Below are 14487 nucleotides of genomic sequence, written 5' to 3'. Positions count from 1 at the left end.
CTATAATGGAATCCAAAATGGCCGCCGCCAAATTACGCCACAGCGCCCCCTAACGTGAGTTGGGGGAAACTGTAAGTCACAGAGATTTTAAATTTGGCACACAGATAGATCTCCTCAAATCATGAAAAAAAAGTCTCTTGGAGGTATGCCCTAAAACCCACAGGAAGTCGGCCATTTTGGGTCAAAGTGCGATTTTTGGCCATTTTTCAATAGTTACTATGATCCTACTTTCTCTTTAGACTCATACAGAGATCTTTGTTATCATGGTCCTCCATCAAGAGGCAAGGCTTTATGTTGTATTCACACCAAACGTGAACAACAAATGCTACCCTTATGTAAAGGGGCGATCAGTAGCGAATTTATGGTCGCTGGTGTTTGCAGATGGAGCAAAGAGAGTTTAGAAATCGGAACTTTTCCTTTCATTTCACATCGCGTTCCCCCAAAAGGGCCTGGATCTAGTTATGACAGGATGAAGGAGCAGGTGGTGGTGAGTGGTAGGCTTGAGTTGGACCCAGTGTTGTATAAAGTACTGAAATCTCAGAGTCCAGTAAAAGTATAATTAACTCTCCAAAATATGACTTTGGTAAAAGTCCAAGTCACCGACTGAAATGTTACTTGAGTAAAAGTCTTAAAGTATCTGAAATGGCTTGTGCTTAAGTATAAGAATTACTGTAAAAATAGATGTACTCAAGTAATTTAGTGAAAAGTACATTTTTGTAAACTTTAAAGGTTAAATTCACTTAAAATAATATAAACAACCAAGTGTAGGATAAATTTAGACTAGGTTTGCGAAAAAAGGCGTATCCTATTGGTGTTGATGAACAAGCCCAGGCAAGACCCGACTTTGTAGTCAGTAGGTGGGGTCAAAACACTTATGTTTCTCTCGCTCGTTTTTTCTTTTTCATTTTTACTTAGTAACTAAACCAAACATTGAAAATGTATCGGAGTAAAAGTAAGTAAGTTAAGTTTGTAAATGTAGTGAAGTAAAAGTGAAAGTTCTCAAGAAAATGTATACTCTTGGAAAGTATAAAGTACTCCAAAATATACTTAAAGCTACAGTGTGTAACTTTTAGCGACATCTAGCGGTCAGACTGCAGCAACATGAACATCTCCCCCCCACCGCTTCTCCCCCCAAACAGTACGGCGAGCGTTACGGGACAAAATGTCTTCCACGACGTCCGCACGTGAGAAGGACGTCGGACGTCCTTCTCACGTGATGTGGTTTGTTTACATAGATAATTTTACAGATAGTATTTCATTAGTCTGTGTAGGGTATAGATTTCATGTAGACTTAAGATAATAAATATACCCGTTATTTTTTCTACATCGTTGTGGCATTTTGGCGATCTCGCAATCGCTAGTTTGTTGGCTCTGCGCTGCCGTAGCGCAAAGATGTCTGCCTCCATGGCTGCGAGACCCGCTCCTATGTAATTATAAATAACGAATTCTAAGGCAACGCAAATATTAAGGTTAAGAGGCTGAGCTCGTAGATGATGATAAATAACATAGTTATGTATAATATATTACATTTCTGACTGTATATCCCTGTAATTATTACACACTGTAGCTTTAAGTACAGTAGTGAAGTATTTTTACACTGGTTGTACCTATATTGTGTGTCCCAGTATGTAATCTGAAATTATTCCATCCTGTTCAATAAATGATCAGTGTTTTTAATTCAGAGTAATTTTCATGTGAATGTGCTTTACTGGAGGCATCCATGTTTGTCAAAGAAAACTACTGCCACCTACTGGTTTGTGACGTCACGGTGCGGTATCGGCTGTTGATCAAGTCCCAGTGCTGTATCTGGTGTTTGTCACAACGCGCTATTATCCAAGTCATCTTGAAAACATTCTTCTTCCAAATGTTGGCTACATATTACGGGTTTTTTCTCTGGCCAGAAGTTCGATGGCAAATCCTCCCTCTTCAAGTTGGCGATCCAACGACCAACCCGTTTTTCACTTTTACCCAATGTATTCCAGCATCCAGCTGCCATGCACGTGGGCATTGTCAGTTTCACTATAGCTCTGGTGAATTTCACTGGTGAAGTCCTCTGGAAATCTTCAATAATTGTTGTTGATTGCAGATGTGTCTAGTAGTTCCCATTGATTTAGCTTGTAAAGACGGGAGAATGGCGCTAGGCTTACCGCACCGTGACGTCACTGATTTATTTTTACTGATTAAGGCTAATTCAATAAATCAACGCAAACATATTAGTTTTAGGTATAGATAAAGATCCATTTAGTATTCCTTGCTGACTGGACTTTTCCTTTAAGCCATAAAGGTGAGGCTGGATATTACCTCTATGTACAGCTACATCCACTTCCACACAAGAAAAGATGGCAAAGCATCGTCACTATTGATACAACCAATAACCTTGGTGTGGGTCTGTTCTGTTTTTGCCGTTAAGGATTGATCCAAATGCTTCTAGAACTCCATGAATACCAGAATTGGGCCTTTTTTTAAACAAGAGATCAAAGACTTGCTAATACATCTTGTAAAAATGTCAATATTCAGCTGTATGGTGGTGGGATTCTAACGGTATTAACTGTTTTAATCCCTCTTTTAAATAGAAAGTGAAAGATGCCTTTATTAGAAGAAGACGGATCTCTAAACGAGATGATGACAGTGGTTATAGCTGAGCAGACACCAGAGTCATGATGTAAGCAACCAAATGCCTGAAATGTCATCAATCAAAGAGCAGAGGTGCCTGTGTGTACGGCGGCTTTACGTTAATCTCCAGAATAGCCCACATCTTGACTTGATTTGGCTTTCACCTGCTTCGCCCTGTCGTCGGGTCTACATGGAGCCGAGACTTCCCGAGCCGGCGCTCTCGGCCCGTCTGGAACTGGGCCCGGGCCCAGGAGGCGGGGAGCGGCCGCGGCCACAGAGGGCCCTAATTACAGGCCCAGAACCAGGAACTGTGCAGCTGACACAAGCTTCAGGAAAAAAGGAGGATCTGTCACTGTTTGCAGGATGCGGAGGATTTATTTCACCTCAGACAGCAGAATGTCGGTCCATTTTATTCATAACAAACATTTATACTGATCAGCTCTATTTTTCTTTACTGCATTAAACCTTTTATCCTGAGCTCAACTCTGCTTTGAGGAGAAACAGAGAATCAGATGCAGCAGATTGATGCCATTTCAAAAGACAATAATGGTCATAATTATCAGCAGCATCGGTGATTAAAAAAAATCACAAAAGCATTTCCATCAGAACAATCAGTTCTGCTTCCTGTGAGCAAATATCTGCATTCATGTAGAAAATAATTTTTATTTTAGATTGAATATCTGCCTAAAAGCTAGAGTTTATAGTAAACAAAAGAAAAAAAACTTTTACTTTTAGATATTGATGAACATTTTCAGAAATTAAACCTGCGAATTCTCTAGAGTCTCTCTGATTCAAAGTTATCCAGACGAAAATCATTTTAAAGTCAGACGAAGGTACGTAAACATTTTAAACACAGCTTAAAAATAAAATCAAGATGGCAGCAGCTGCGAAAAAATACAGTAAAGATAGAAAGTACAGTCTAGATAAGTCATTTTTTCTTAAAATAAGTGCATTTGTTCTTGAACTCAGAAGATAAAAGAGACATTTTGCCAACGGAACAAGACAATTTACATTTTAAATAAGAAAACACAGTTCCAAGGTCTTATTTCAAGTGCATTTTATCAAAATATCTTATTTTAAGAGTAGAAATATTAATCCAGTTGGCAAACTATCTCATTTAACTACTCAAATTAAGGGTAAATACAATTAATTTGAGAAATGTTTTATTTGTTTCTAGATCGTTGTTCTAGTGAAGGCTTCTGTTCTGTCTCCTTGAACCGGGATTCGTACCTTAGAGCTGCTTTCAGCTAGCCTCGTGAGACCATCCTGATCTCGCAAGCTTTCAAGGTTTCACTCGCAGATCAGTCTGGAGACTCTCCGTTACAGAAAATTTGGAGCCGTTCACCAAACGAACGTCCAATCAGCGTTGGCTTTGAGGCGGGTTGAGGTGTGACGCAACGAGAAGCGCGACAGTTCAGTCTAAAGAACATGGCGGCTTCAGCCGATGAAACTAGCGTTAGCGTGGCTATCGAGCAAGTTTTATCGGAATTACAGAGTATTTCTTCACTGAAAGAAGAGCAAAACACTGCTCTGGAGGCTTTTCTCAGAGGAAAAGACGTTTTTGCTCTTCTCCCGACTGGTTTCGGCAAGAGTTTGATCTATCAATTGGCTCCTCTTCGTCGTCGCTCTGTTAGTACGTCATATGCTTCGTTGATCTGATTGGTTTATTTGGCCCGTCTATCACCAACATAGGCCAATCAGCTAACCAGTATTTTCGCCTCTTCCCAAAATTACTTCAACGGAAGGTTTCCAGATGGATATGCGGAGCTAATCCATCTGGCGGCGTCAGGTTAGCTTTCAGGTGGTAATACTGATGCTGGTGGTCTTTCTTTAAATCGATTATTTCCTTTCTTTTCTTTGAAATTGCTTAACTTTAGAACCTATTAAAGTAGTCTGATCATCTCCCATAACATAAACGGACCTGCTGTTTGGATGCGTTCTGTAACTCGGCCCTCTAGAACAGGAGAAAATCCTGTATTTCAGCACCTTGTTGGTTTACAGGGAGTCAAGCAGCTGTCACATTAACTGCTGAGGGACATTCTGGTCTTTGATCCAGTTTCAATGACAGGCGGATTGATGAGGATTAGCCCCCCCACCCCCAGATAAATCAAAGCAAACCTGTCAAACTAAAGAGGGTCCTCAAAGTCCTGGATTGTTGAGCTCAGCCCAAAAAGTCAAAGGTTTATGATTCAGTATCAATTTTATCCAAAGAAACGGACTTTACAGAACTTAATTCCATAGAAGAACCAACAATGACGACTCAGAACCTGTATTTACATTTCCAAATAATCCGACGGCTCCTCATTCAAGCTTTCAAACTAAATATTTCCATGGTTTTCACACCAATGTGTGCGCTCTCAGTTCTTAGGAAAGCCGAGCCCCTTCCAGCTTCACCCACTTCCCACCTCAGCCATGAATTTCTCGCACGGGTGAGATAATCCGTCAGTAGCTGCTGTTTGTGAGCCTACACTGCAAAAAATGGAAATCTAAGCAAGTCATTTTTTCTCCAATTGAGGACGAAAGTGAGACACTTTGCCAATGGAGCAAGACAATTTACATTTAAAATAAGAAAAAAACAATTGCATTGTCTTATTTCAAGTGCATTTTCTCTAATTATCTTATTTTAAGAGCAAAAGTATTCGTCCCATTGGCAAATCATCGTATTTACCTACTCAAATTAAGGGTAAATGCACTTAATTTAAGACATTTTTACTTATTTCTAGATCGTTTTTGCAGTGTATTCAACGGTTTCCTAAACAATAAGATAATTTGTCGTATTCCCTACTCTAAAACTCCTGTTGGGAAATAAAAAAGGAATCAATTCTTGTGGGATGCTTTTTAATTAAACAGGCAGATGTTTAAAAAAAAAAACTCTGGAAGTCCTTTAAAGGAAAAGTGCGGTAGGAATAACCAGTGGATCATTATCTATACCTAAAACTAATAAGTTCGCAATGATTTAATGAATTTAGTGTTGATTGGTAAAAAAGAAAAGGAAAAGAATCTTCGTTGCGATCACTGAGTCTGGGAGCGGCCATTTTTGCCCAAATATAGTAGCCCCTCCCTCCTCCCATCTTCCAGCAGTGACGTCACGGTGCGGTAAGCCTAGCGCCATTCTCCCCGCTTTACAAGCTAAATCAATACGAAAGCCTTGTTTTTGTTTTGAAAACATGCAAAACGAAAACTAAGTCAAGGCTTTGGTGGGCCGCTGTATAAAGCCTCGAACTCGGCGCTATTTCTGACATTTTGAATTGAAAAAGCTTCCTGGATGGGAAGAGAAATGTCTTCAAACTTGGAAACTAAGCCCAGTGGATTGTTTTTAATTCTCTTTCTTTGAAATGACTTTGACCTGGATGGCAAAACCTTCACCACCATGTTAGAGATTGAATTAACAGATTCTGCAGAGTGGGAGAATAGAGATAGAATGAAGCAGAATGATGAAAAAGGGGTCCCTATGTCCTCCAGCAGTCTAAGCCTATAGCAGCAGAACTATAGAGATAGCTCAGGATAACCTGAGCCACTCTAACTAGAAGCTTTATCAAAAAGGAAAGTTTTAAGCCTAGTCTTAAAAGTAGACAGGGTGTCTGCCTCACGGACTAAAACTGGTAGTTGGTTCCACAGGAGAGGAGCCTGAGAACTAAAAGATCTGCCTCCCATTCTACTTCTAGAAATTCTAGGAACCACTTGTAAACCTGCAGACTGAGAGCGAATTTAGACATAAGGTCTAATTTTTAAAGGACAGCTTAATGATCTTGTTTCACCGTTTAAGGAGTTTGTTTGAAGGTAATAATAAAATCATATTTTCACTGAACCCAGTCCCCAATCATCATGCTACCGCCTCCGTGCTTGACAGGTGGTTGCAGGTTAAAAAGCCTCACCTTTAATTTGAAGAGTTGAGAAGGGTTTTTCTTCATGTTGGCTAAATCCTCAGACAGGAGTTATTTTGATCACTCTGTCCATTAAGAACCTGTTAAACCAGTCCTCTGAGTATTTAGTCACCGTCTAGTCGTGTGGATTTATGGATTTTTTAATGGAAGCGTCTCTGTGTGCATTCACACAGCTTTCACCCCTTTGTTTACATCCATCGACGTCTGCGAGCCGCGTTGACGCGTGCCATGCGCTCGCAGCTCTGAACTGTCACAGCTTGGGAACGTCACCCACTTCCTGTTTCTTTGGACGGCGGCTTTGCGGCTCCATGGCAACCGCTCGGCAGTATAACAGCATCTGACAATTTGTGGCCTCCTCTTGACCAAAACACCTCACTTGAGGTTTACATGAATCACGTAATTGGGCAAAAATACCGCGGCTTCCAAATGTGGCATTCCTGACTCCAGATCTGCTGCTTTTCTTCTTCTACAGCTGAATGTTTTTCAAGTGAGCGGACCTAAAAGCAATAAATGAGAAAGGACTGTCTTTATAAGGTGGATTTGTTCCTCTTATTGATGCAGTTGGTCAAATTATCCCTTAAAAACAACATTTTCTATCCCTGACTGTTTGTCTGGTCATTTTCGGATTATAAATAGGAAGTAAAGCACTTTTTGTATCGATAATAAAATTTGGTGATTATCCGGATCACATTTTGACAATAATTTTAGCCTTCAGTTTACATGCAATTAAACAAACTTTTTTGTCATATTTCTGGACCTTTAACAGTAAAATAAAAGAAGTTTATGCAAACATAGTTTAAGAAAAAAAAAAACTGTTGTCTTGTTGCTGCACATTCCAATATTTTCCAAACTAAACTCAGAAAGATGAGTTTGTGGAAATACCTGCTGTTTCCAGGTCAAGTAAAACAAAAAGATGCTTAATCTCTGATTATATTTGGTTTGTGGAAATAATGCTAGCCCAAGAAAAAATACTTAAAAGGACTTAAAGGAAAAGTACGTTCATATTCAGGATTCAAACTACTGAGAGTACTTTAAATATGAAATGATTAAATACTGTTAATTAAGGCTCCTCTCCTGTGGAACCAACTACCAGTTTTAGTCCGTGAGGCAGACACCCTGTCTACTTTTAAGGCTAGGCTTAAAACTTTCCTTTTTGATAAAGCTTCTAGTTAGAGTGGCTCAGGTTATCCTGATCTATCTCTATAGTTCTGCTGCTATAGGCTTAGACTGCTGGAGGACATAGGGACCCCTTTTTCATCATTCTGCTTCATTCTATCTCTGTTCTCCTATTCTGCAGAATCTGTTAGTTCAATCTCTAACGTTCTGCTCTCTCTGCTTTTTCTCATAGTAGCTTCATCTGGTTTGTTCCTGTTTGGCTGTGACTCCATCCTGGAGAGAAATATCAGCTGTGCTGCTGCCATCAACACCTTTGTTTCTAGATGTTGGAGCTTGGCCTGTTTTCCAGTGTAGTCCTGTTTCTCTGACTGTGACTAACTGGATGTGCTCTCTTCATCCTCTGACATGGGAGCTGGCTCGGAGCTCGTCTGCCTGGCTGTGTGTTTCCTGGACGGGGCCGCCTGTGGAGCTGGTTGACAGTTGCCTTTTGTATCTATGCTTCTTTTTCTATGTCTGCTTCTGTCTCCTTGAACCCCAGTGGGCCTCAGCAGATGGCCGCTCACACTGAGCCTGGTTCTGCTGGAGGTTTCTTCCTGTTCAAAGGGAGTTTTTCCTCTCCACTGTCGCTACAAGCATGCTTAGTGTGAGGGATTGCTGAAGAGTCAATGAGTCGATGCAATCAGCTGGTTTTCCTTAAATAGAAAATTTGGAATCAATCTGACTGGATGATCTGGTGAACTGGAAAGTGACCTGAGATGACATGATGTGAATTGGAGCTATAGAAATAAACTGAATTGAACTTAATTAAAACTAATACATTCGCTGTGATTTAATGAATTTAGTGTTTATCTGTAAAAAAATTAAAAGTATATTTTTCACGAGCATCCATTTTTGCCCAAATATAGTAACCCCTCCCTCCTGCCATCTTCCAGCAGTGACATCACGGTGCGGTAAGCCTAGTGCAAATTACTCTGAATTAAAAACACTCATTTATTGAACAGGATGGAATAATTTCAGATTTAAACAACTTTCAGAAGTTTGAATTTAGAATATGAGCGGAATTTTCCTTTATTTCTTACAGGGTCCTCACAATGATAGGACTCTTAGATTTCTGCCCATTTAAACTGATGTGATCCTGACAGGATTTGATTTTTCTTGTTAGCCTTCGGCTCCACAGCCGTCTTTAGCCAACTTCAACCCAAGTGTGTGTAAATAAGTGTGTGTGTGTGTCGGTGGGAAGCTCAGACTATTTCCACCCATGTAAATGTTGACCTGAGCTGGGCGGGGTGTTTGTGTGGTGACCCGGTGGGGAGGGGCTCTGCAGGGAAAGCTGCAGTAGAAAATAAAAGCAGCAGCTCCTGTCATCATGGCCGACCCGTCTGCCCTTCACTCCCCCTCTGCTGTGGGAAATGAAAGCCACAGAGGGAACAAACACTCCTGGTAAAAGAGGGGTTGATGAGGCCCAAGATTTCTGGAGACGATATTTGCTCCTTGTTGGCGCATAAATAACCATAAAATGTCGAAGGAGGGAAAAATACTGAAGCTGAAACTGAAGCTGGGTGTTTTACAGGAACAGGACAGACATTAAGGCCGTGACGTACCTGGAGCTCGGATCATTTAGACGCCGTTTGATGTTAAACAGCAGCCTAACATTTAAACAGGCTTTATCTTTGTCTGCAAGGAGGCTCAGAGGAGGAGTTTTCACCGCATCATTAGTTAAGACCAACAGAACGGTTTACAAAGATAGAAAATTTAGCTTTTTTTAATCACTTTTCTACGACGGAGTATTAGTGCCAGGCTGGACTTTTTTTTTTTTCTTCTATTGCGAGAATAAAGTCATCAAACATCAACCTGTTTTAGAAAGAAAGCTTGGAGCTCCGCCCAGCAGATGACGGCCGACCAGCTCCACCAATCAGCAACCAGAGTCCACTTTGCCATCCTGCCCTTTGATGCTGCTGCTAAAAGATTTCCTGATTTGTCAAACCGACGCTAAAGTAGAACTTCACATGATGCTCCACATTCCTCACTTTAGGGAAGAACGGGATTCTGGGAAGAGTTGGGATGAATTACAACTTGTTTCTCGTAATTTTATGACTTTATTCTCATAATTTCATGACTATTCTCGTTGTGACTTTATTCTAATTTTAAGACTTTATTCAATTAATTTTATGACTTTATTCGCGTTATTTTACAACTTTATTTGCGTAATTTTACGACTTTATTCGCATAATTTCATGACTATTCTCGTTGTGACTTTATTCTAATTTTAAGACTTTATTCTTGAAATAGAAGAGAAAATAAAGATCTCTCCCTGACCCTAACACTCAGTCATGCTTTACTGTTTTTAGAATGTAAAATATATATAGTAAATAAAAATGTATTTGCAAAAATAAAATATTCCATATTTTTATCATAAATTAAAGATAATAAAAAAAATATTTTTAATCTTGAAACATTGGGATTTCCTTCTCTTTAAAAAGAAAATCATAGAGCTGAAAACAAGCATATATCCAGGATAAAGTAGCGCAAATAGAGATGAATGTTAATCCCTTAAGGGAAACATTAGCATATGGACGCTAAATAAAAAGACGTTCAGATTGTTTCCATGGAAACGGAGGCAGACGGAGACACAAGCGGCAGTCAGACGGATAAATACTGCAAACACACGCTAAACTCTGATTCTCACACACTCAGCTCCATCCAACGTCTGATCCTACGTTTGACGCGTCCCGGCAACATTTCTCCCCACACACGTTTTATTTGGGCCTGGGCTTTGGTTCGTGGGCGGCTTCAGCGCAATACGGAGGAATTTGGCACGGGGGGGGGGGGGGGGGGGGGGGGGGGGGGGGGCCTTTGATATACGGCACAGAGGAGCCACTGAGACTCTGGATGGATCCTTCCAGTAACAAGTCATTCTCTTTAGATAGAAAATATTTAATAAAAAGTGATTTTTTTTCTAACTATTGCAACCACATGTTGCAAATTAGCATGGGCAAGCAAGTTTGGTTGTGGCCGGTTTGTCGGAAGCATCTTGCTAACCAGTTAGCATCTTAGTGCTAGCAGGTTCCCAATGGGAAATTCCACTGGGACCAAGTAGCACTAAATTGGTGACTTAGAAACGACGCTGTCAAGGAACGCTATGGACAGCGGAAACATGCAAGAGGAGGAGAGTTTAGTGTCGGAGGTCGTGGATGAGTCTGCTCCGTCATCCATTTTTTATTTAGAGGAGGAAAGCGGGGACGAAGATGTTGTGGAAGAGGACGCCAGGGCGGCAGAAGCTTGGTTTGGTGTAGAAGGCTTCCAGCCGTACATGTTTGAGCCCTTGCCTCGCAACGCTGCCAGTTCTGTTAGCTCTACGCCTGCCGAAGACACAGACGTCCATCCCCGTGGACACTGGGACGCAACTCAATGGGAAAGGAAAGGATTCTGGTTTCAACCGTTGCGTATATTAGCTGCGACACATGAATCAAGATGCTATGACCGAAAACATCTGATTGACAGATGACCGCTGATATATGATTGGCCGAATTTAGGTGTTCAGGCTGACGTAGAACTAACTGGCCTGCAGAAGATAACGGGGAAAAAACACAGGATTTCTTTTTTTAAATAGAAACTTTCTAACTTTTGGGACAATATCTGATAAAGACAACATTTATATACATGTTAAAGCCAGAATGATTTAACATTTAAATATGATTTCCCTACAACTTTAAAAACAATAAGGTGATAGCATCAGTTGTATTGAGATAGGGTCCCTGCTTTCACTTAAATTACATAAAAAAATATGTAAAATTCCTAAATTATGAATGTTTATTGACCTAATACTCAAAAACATAGCTTTATTTGATCTTTTAGATATTTATATAGCAACGGGATTTTTACTCTGATTTGAATGAGAATCCAAATGAACATTTTAAAGCGAAAAATTTATATAGTCATTTGGAATACATATAATTTTAATTAAGGCTAACTGAATGAGGATTTTACTTCATGCAGATCTCTTAATATATTTGAATCCCTTGGCCTGTTTTTCCTCCATTAAAACACGCTGCCCCCCTCCCTGGCCCCCCTGGTACAAATGGTCTAGAACCGCCACTGCAGATGAGATCGCTTCGACTGCATCATTTTTTACGATTACGAATTTTAAGACTTTATTCTCATAATAGAAGAAAATGAATCTCTATCCTGCCCCTAATACTAAAAGGATTTTTATTCCTAATAATTATCTACAGTTCTTTGTAAATAAATCTAATTAAACATGTAAGGAGCAGAAATACATAAACAACAAGATTTTAAAAAATGATACTTTCCTTTGGAATCTGACATTAATTAATGAAATTTTTATTATTTAGCTTAATAACCAGGAAATGATTAAGATTAGTTTAAAAGTTGTAACATTTTTCTGCGGAGAAGGAATCCTGTAAAGTTGCCTCATGCAGACATTTGATTAAAATGATTTATTCTCTAAAGAGTAATTATGGTTTAATAGATTCAGAAAAAGCTTCACAGATTCACTCCAGGACCACGTTTCAGAACATTCTGGAATATTTGAGCAATTATTGACTTATTGTAACGTTTCAGAGCCTTGAAACAAGATTTCTACAAACATTTTTACGAATTCTGTCATTTTAATAAATTCATGTTTGTAAAATCTCCACAGATTAAAAAAATAATCATTTTAAACAGTTCAGAGGGAGCAAATTGAGCAGCTTTCTAAATAACAAAATGGCTCTCAGGGTTTTTCTCTGTGAAAATCTTTCCCAGTGATTCAGTCACATGACATATCATTGAATCTGGACTCATCCAACAGAAATATCAGAGGTGAGGATGAGAACGGAGAGCTGAGAGATTCCACACCTGAGTGGAGTTAGAACCCCCCCACCCTGTGGGATTCATCCTGATTGGCTGATTCGGGTCTCGCTCCTTTACCAGCTGTGTGCGTCTCTGAGTTCTTACCTTCTGAATGAAATCCTCGCTGTAGGTTTGCTTGTCAAATACTTCAGTCTGCAGGCGCTCTGTGGTAAAGAAAAACATCTGATTCACCAACAAACTATTAGAAAATAATCAGATTACTTATCAGAACAGCTGAGATCCATGAGCTTCACACATAATGTAAAAACCCCAAAAACAACATTTATACAGTTTGCTACGATCAAGGGTGTAGCTTTGTAATGAAAGCTGGTGGTGGGGGGGGGGCCTCTAAGGGTGGGGGCACCCTAAGGGTGGGGGTTGATGGACCTTTCTCTCCGCCTCGAGCTTCTTTGCCGGACATACGGCTTTACGATCAACCAGAAGCAGTTCCACTCAAGCATGCGGGATCAGATATATCTGTACGACGGAGTATTAGGGCCAGGCTAGAGATTTTTCTATTTCAAGAATAAAGTCGTAAAATTATGAGAATAAAGTCGTAGCTGCCATGGTCCATGTGTGGTCATGCAGACTGGGTGATCTGGTGAACTGTAAAGTGACTTTAGATGACATATAGATGGCGCTATATAAATAAACCGAGTTGAATTGACTTGAATGTGCTTGAAATTGAACAGATTCCTTCCAAACGCGTCAACTGAGCTCTACGCTGCTTTGAAATCCTCCATCTGCTGCAGGAAACATCTGAGTTTCTCAAAGACAGAAAGGCAGCTGAGGCTTTGAAGCTCTGAGGGAGGAACCCGGAGGAATCGTCACCCTGAAGTTCTCCTTACTATAACTTACAGTTGGACCAGAACCAGAGGGTTCTTCTTCTACTTCCTGTCGTCGTATTCTGTACCTCTGCTGAGCGTGGCTCCGTTCTCCTGGTAGTCCTGAATCTCTTCGTCCTTCCTAAACAGCAGATCCTCCAGCTGCTCCACGTGGCTCTGCAGCAGGCGGCTCATGGCCAACAGGGGGCGCACCAGGTGGGCGCACACCTGAGAGGCAGAGACATGCTTAGATGTTAGAAGAGCAGCAGCCGGGGTCCGGATGGGGGTCCCGATGAGGCGACGCGTACCAGAGCAACAGGAGCAGGGCTGCAGCGGAACTCCCAGTAGAAAGGAAGCCCCGCCAGCTCGCTCTTCAGCCTCAGGGTCAGGTCTCCATCCTGCTGGCGGTTCACAGACATCTGGACCTCACCACCGGTTTGTTGACCTCCTGACAGGCAGGGCTGCGCCACCTCACACAGGTGGGAGAAGAATGCCGCGGCGGACGCTCGCAGACGCCGGTTCAGCTCCTGGAACAGAGGAACCGGATTAACTGGGCCGGTTCAGATGAGGCTCCATCATCTACGTAGGGGTCGACGTACCTGCGCTCGTTTCTCCACGGCCGCCGCTTCGATCTTCTCCTCCCAGACGCTCTGCATGTCGGTCAGCAGGATACGGTACGCCGTCTCTCCGAACCAGGGCTTAGACAGGAGCTGGACGCCGTCGATGGTGACAGGAAGCCAGGGATGTTGGAGGAGTGCGTCCTCAGCAGGATCAGCTTGGGGATTCATCTGAGAGGAGGAAGACTAGTTACCATCACCATGGGAACAAATCCAGATGCTACAGATGCTCATCTATTGTGGAAACTTGCTGGGGAAAACATCCAAATGTTATTATAGTGTGATTATTTTAGTACATGACATGTTACTCATAAAATTGTAATTTTCATTAAAAATATTGTTATATTAGAGTTAAAAAGGGTGAAATCTTCCTGTTTAAAGCCAGTTTAACTTTGATCCTGGAAATCCTGGAGATCTCAAGCCAATCCTGGAAGTTTGCTTTAGATCCTCCGGATTTCAAACAAGCAAATTAAATATTTCTCGTTATAAACACAGGTTGTGTTATAAAGGATTTATTCATCATTTAGAAAATAAAAATAGACTGTTTTTTTTTTCCTTTATAAAAAGAGAAACCTAAGGGAA

General features: G+C 40.9%; 1 protein-coding gene across 3 annotated transcripts in view; it reads right to left on the bottom strand.

Moving 5' to 3' along the window:
- Window positions 1-14487, bottom strand: part of nhej1 (nonhomologous end-joining factor 1) — a 42546-nt gene that overhangs the window by 27600 nt on the left and 459 nt on the right. For all 3 annotated transcript variants that reach the window (XM_038302319.1, XM_038302320.1, XM_038302321.1), the window contains exons 2-5: window positions 13888-14076; window positions 13597-13815; window positions 13378-13516; window positions 12570-12628 (exon numbers count right to left, since the gene is read on the bottom strand). In XM_038302319.1, coding sequence (XP_038158247.1) covers window positions 12570-12628; window positions 13378-13516; window positions 13597-13815; window positions 13888-14076 — 606 coding nt within the window. The remainder of the gene's footprint in view (window positions 1-12569; window positions 12629-13377; window positions 13517-13596; window positions 13816-13887; window positions 14077-14487) is intronic.

This window comes from Cyprinodon tularosa, unplaced genomic scaffold (genome assembly GCF_016077235.1).
Source record: "Cyprinodon tularosa strain WSP-4 unplaced genomic scaffold, ASM1607723v1 ctg486, whole genome shotgun sequence".
Classification (NCBI taxonomy): Eukaryota; Metazoa; Chordata; class Actinopteri; order Cyprinodontiformes; family Cyprinodontidae; genus Cyprinodon; species Cyprinodon tularosa.
This window is presented reverse-complemented; position numbering and strand designations above follow the sequence as displayed.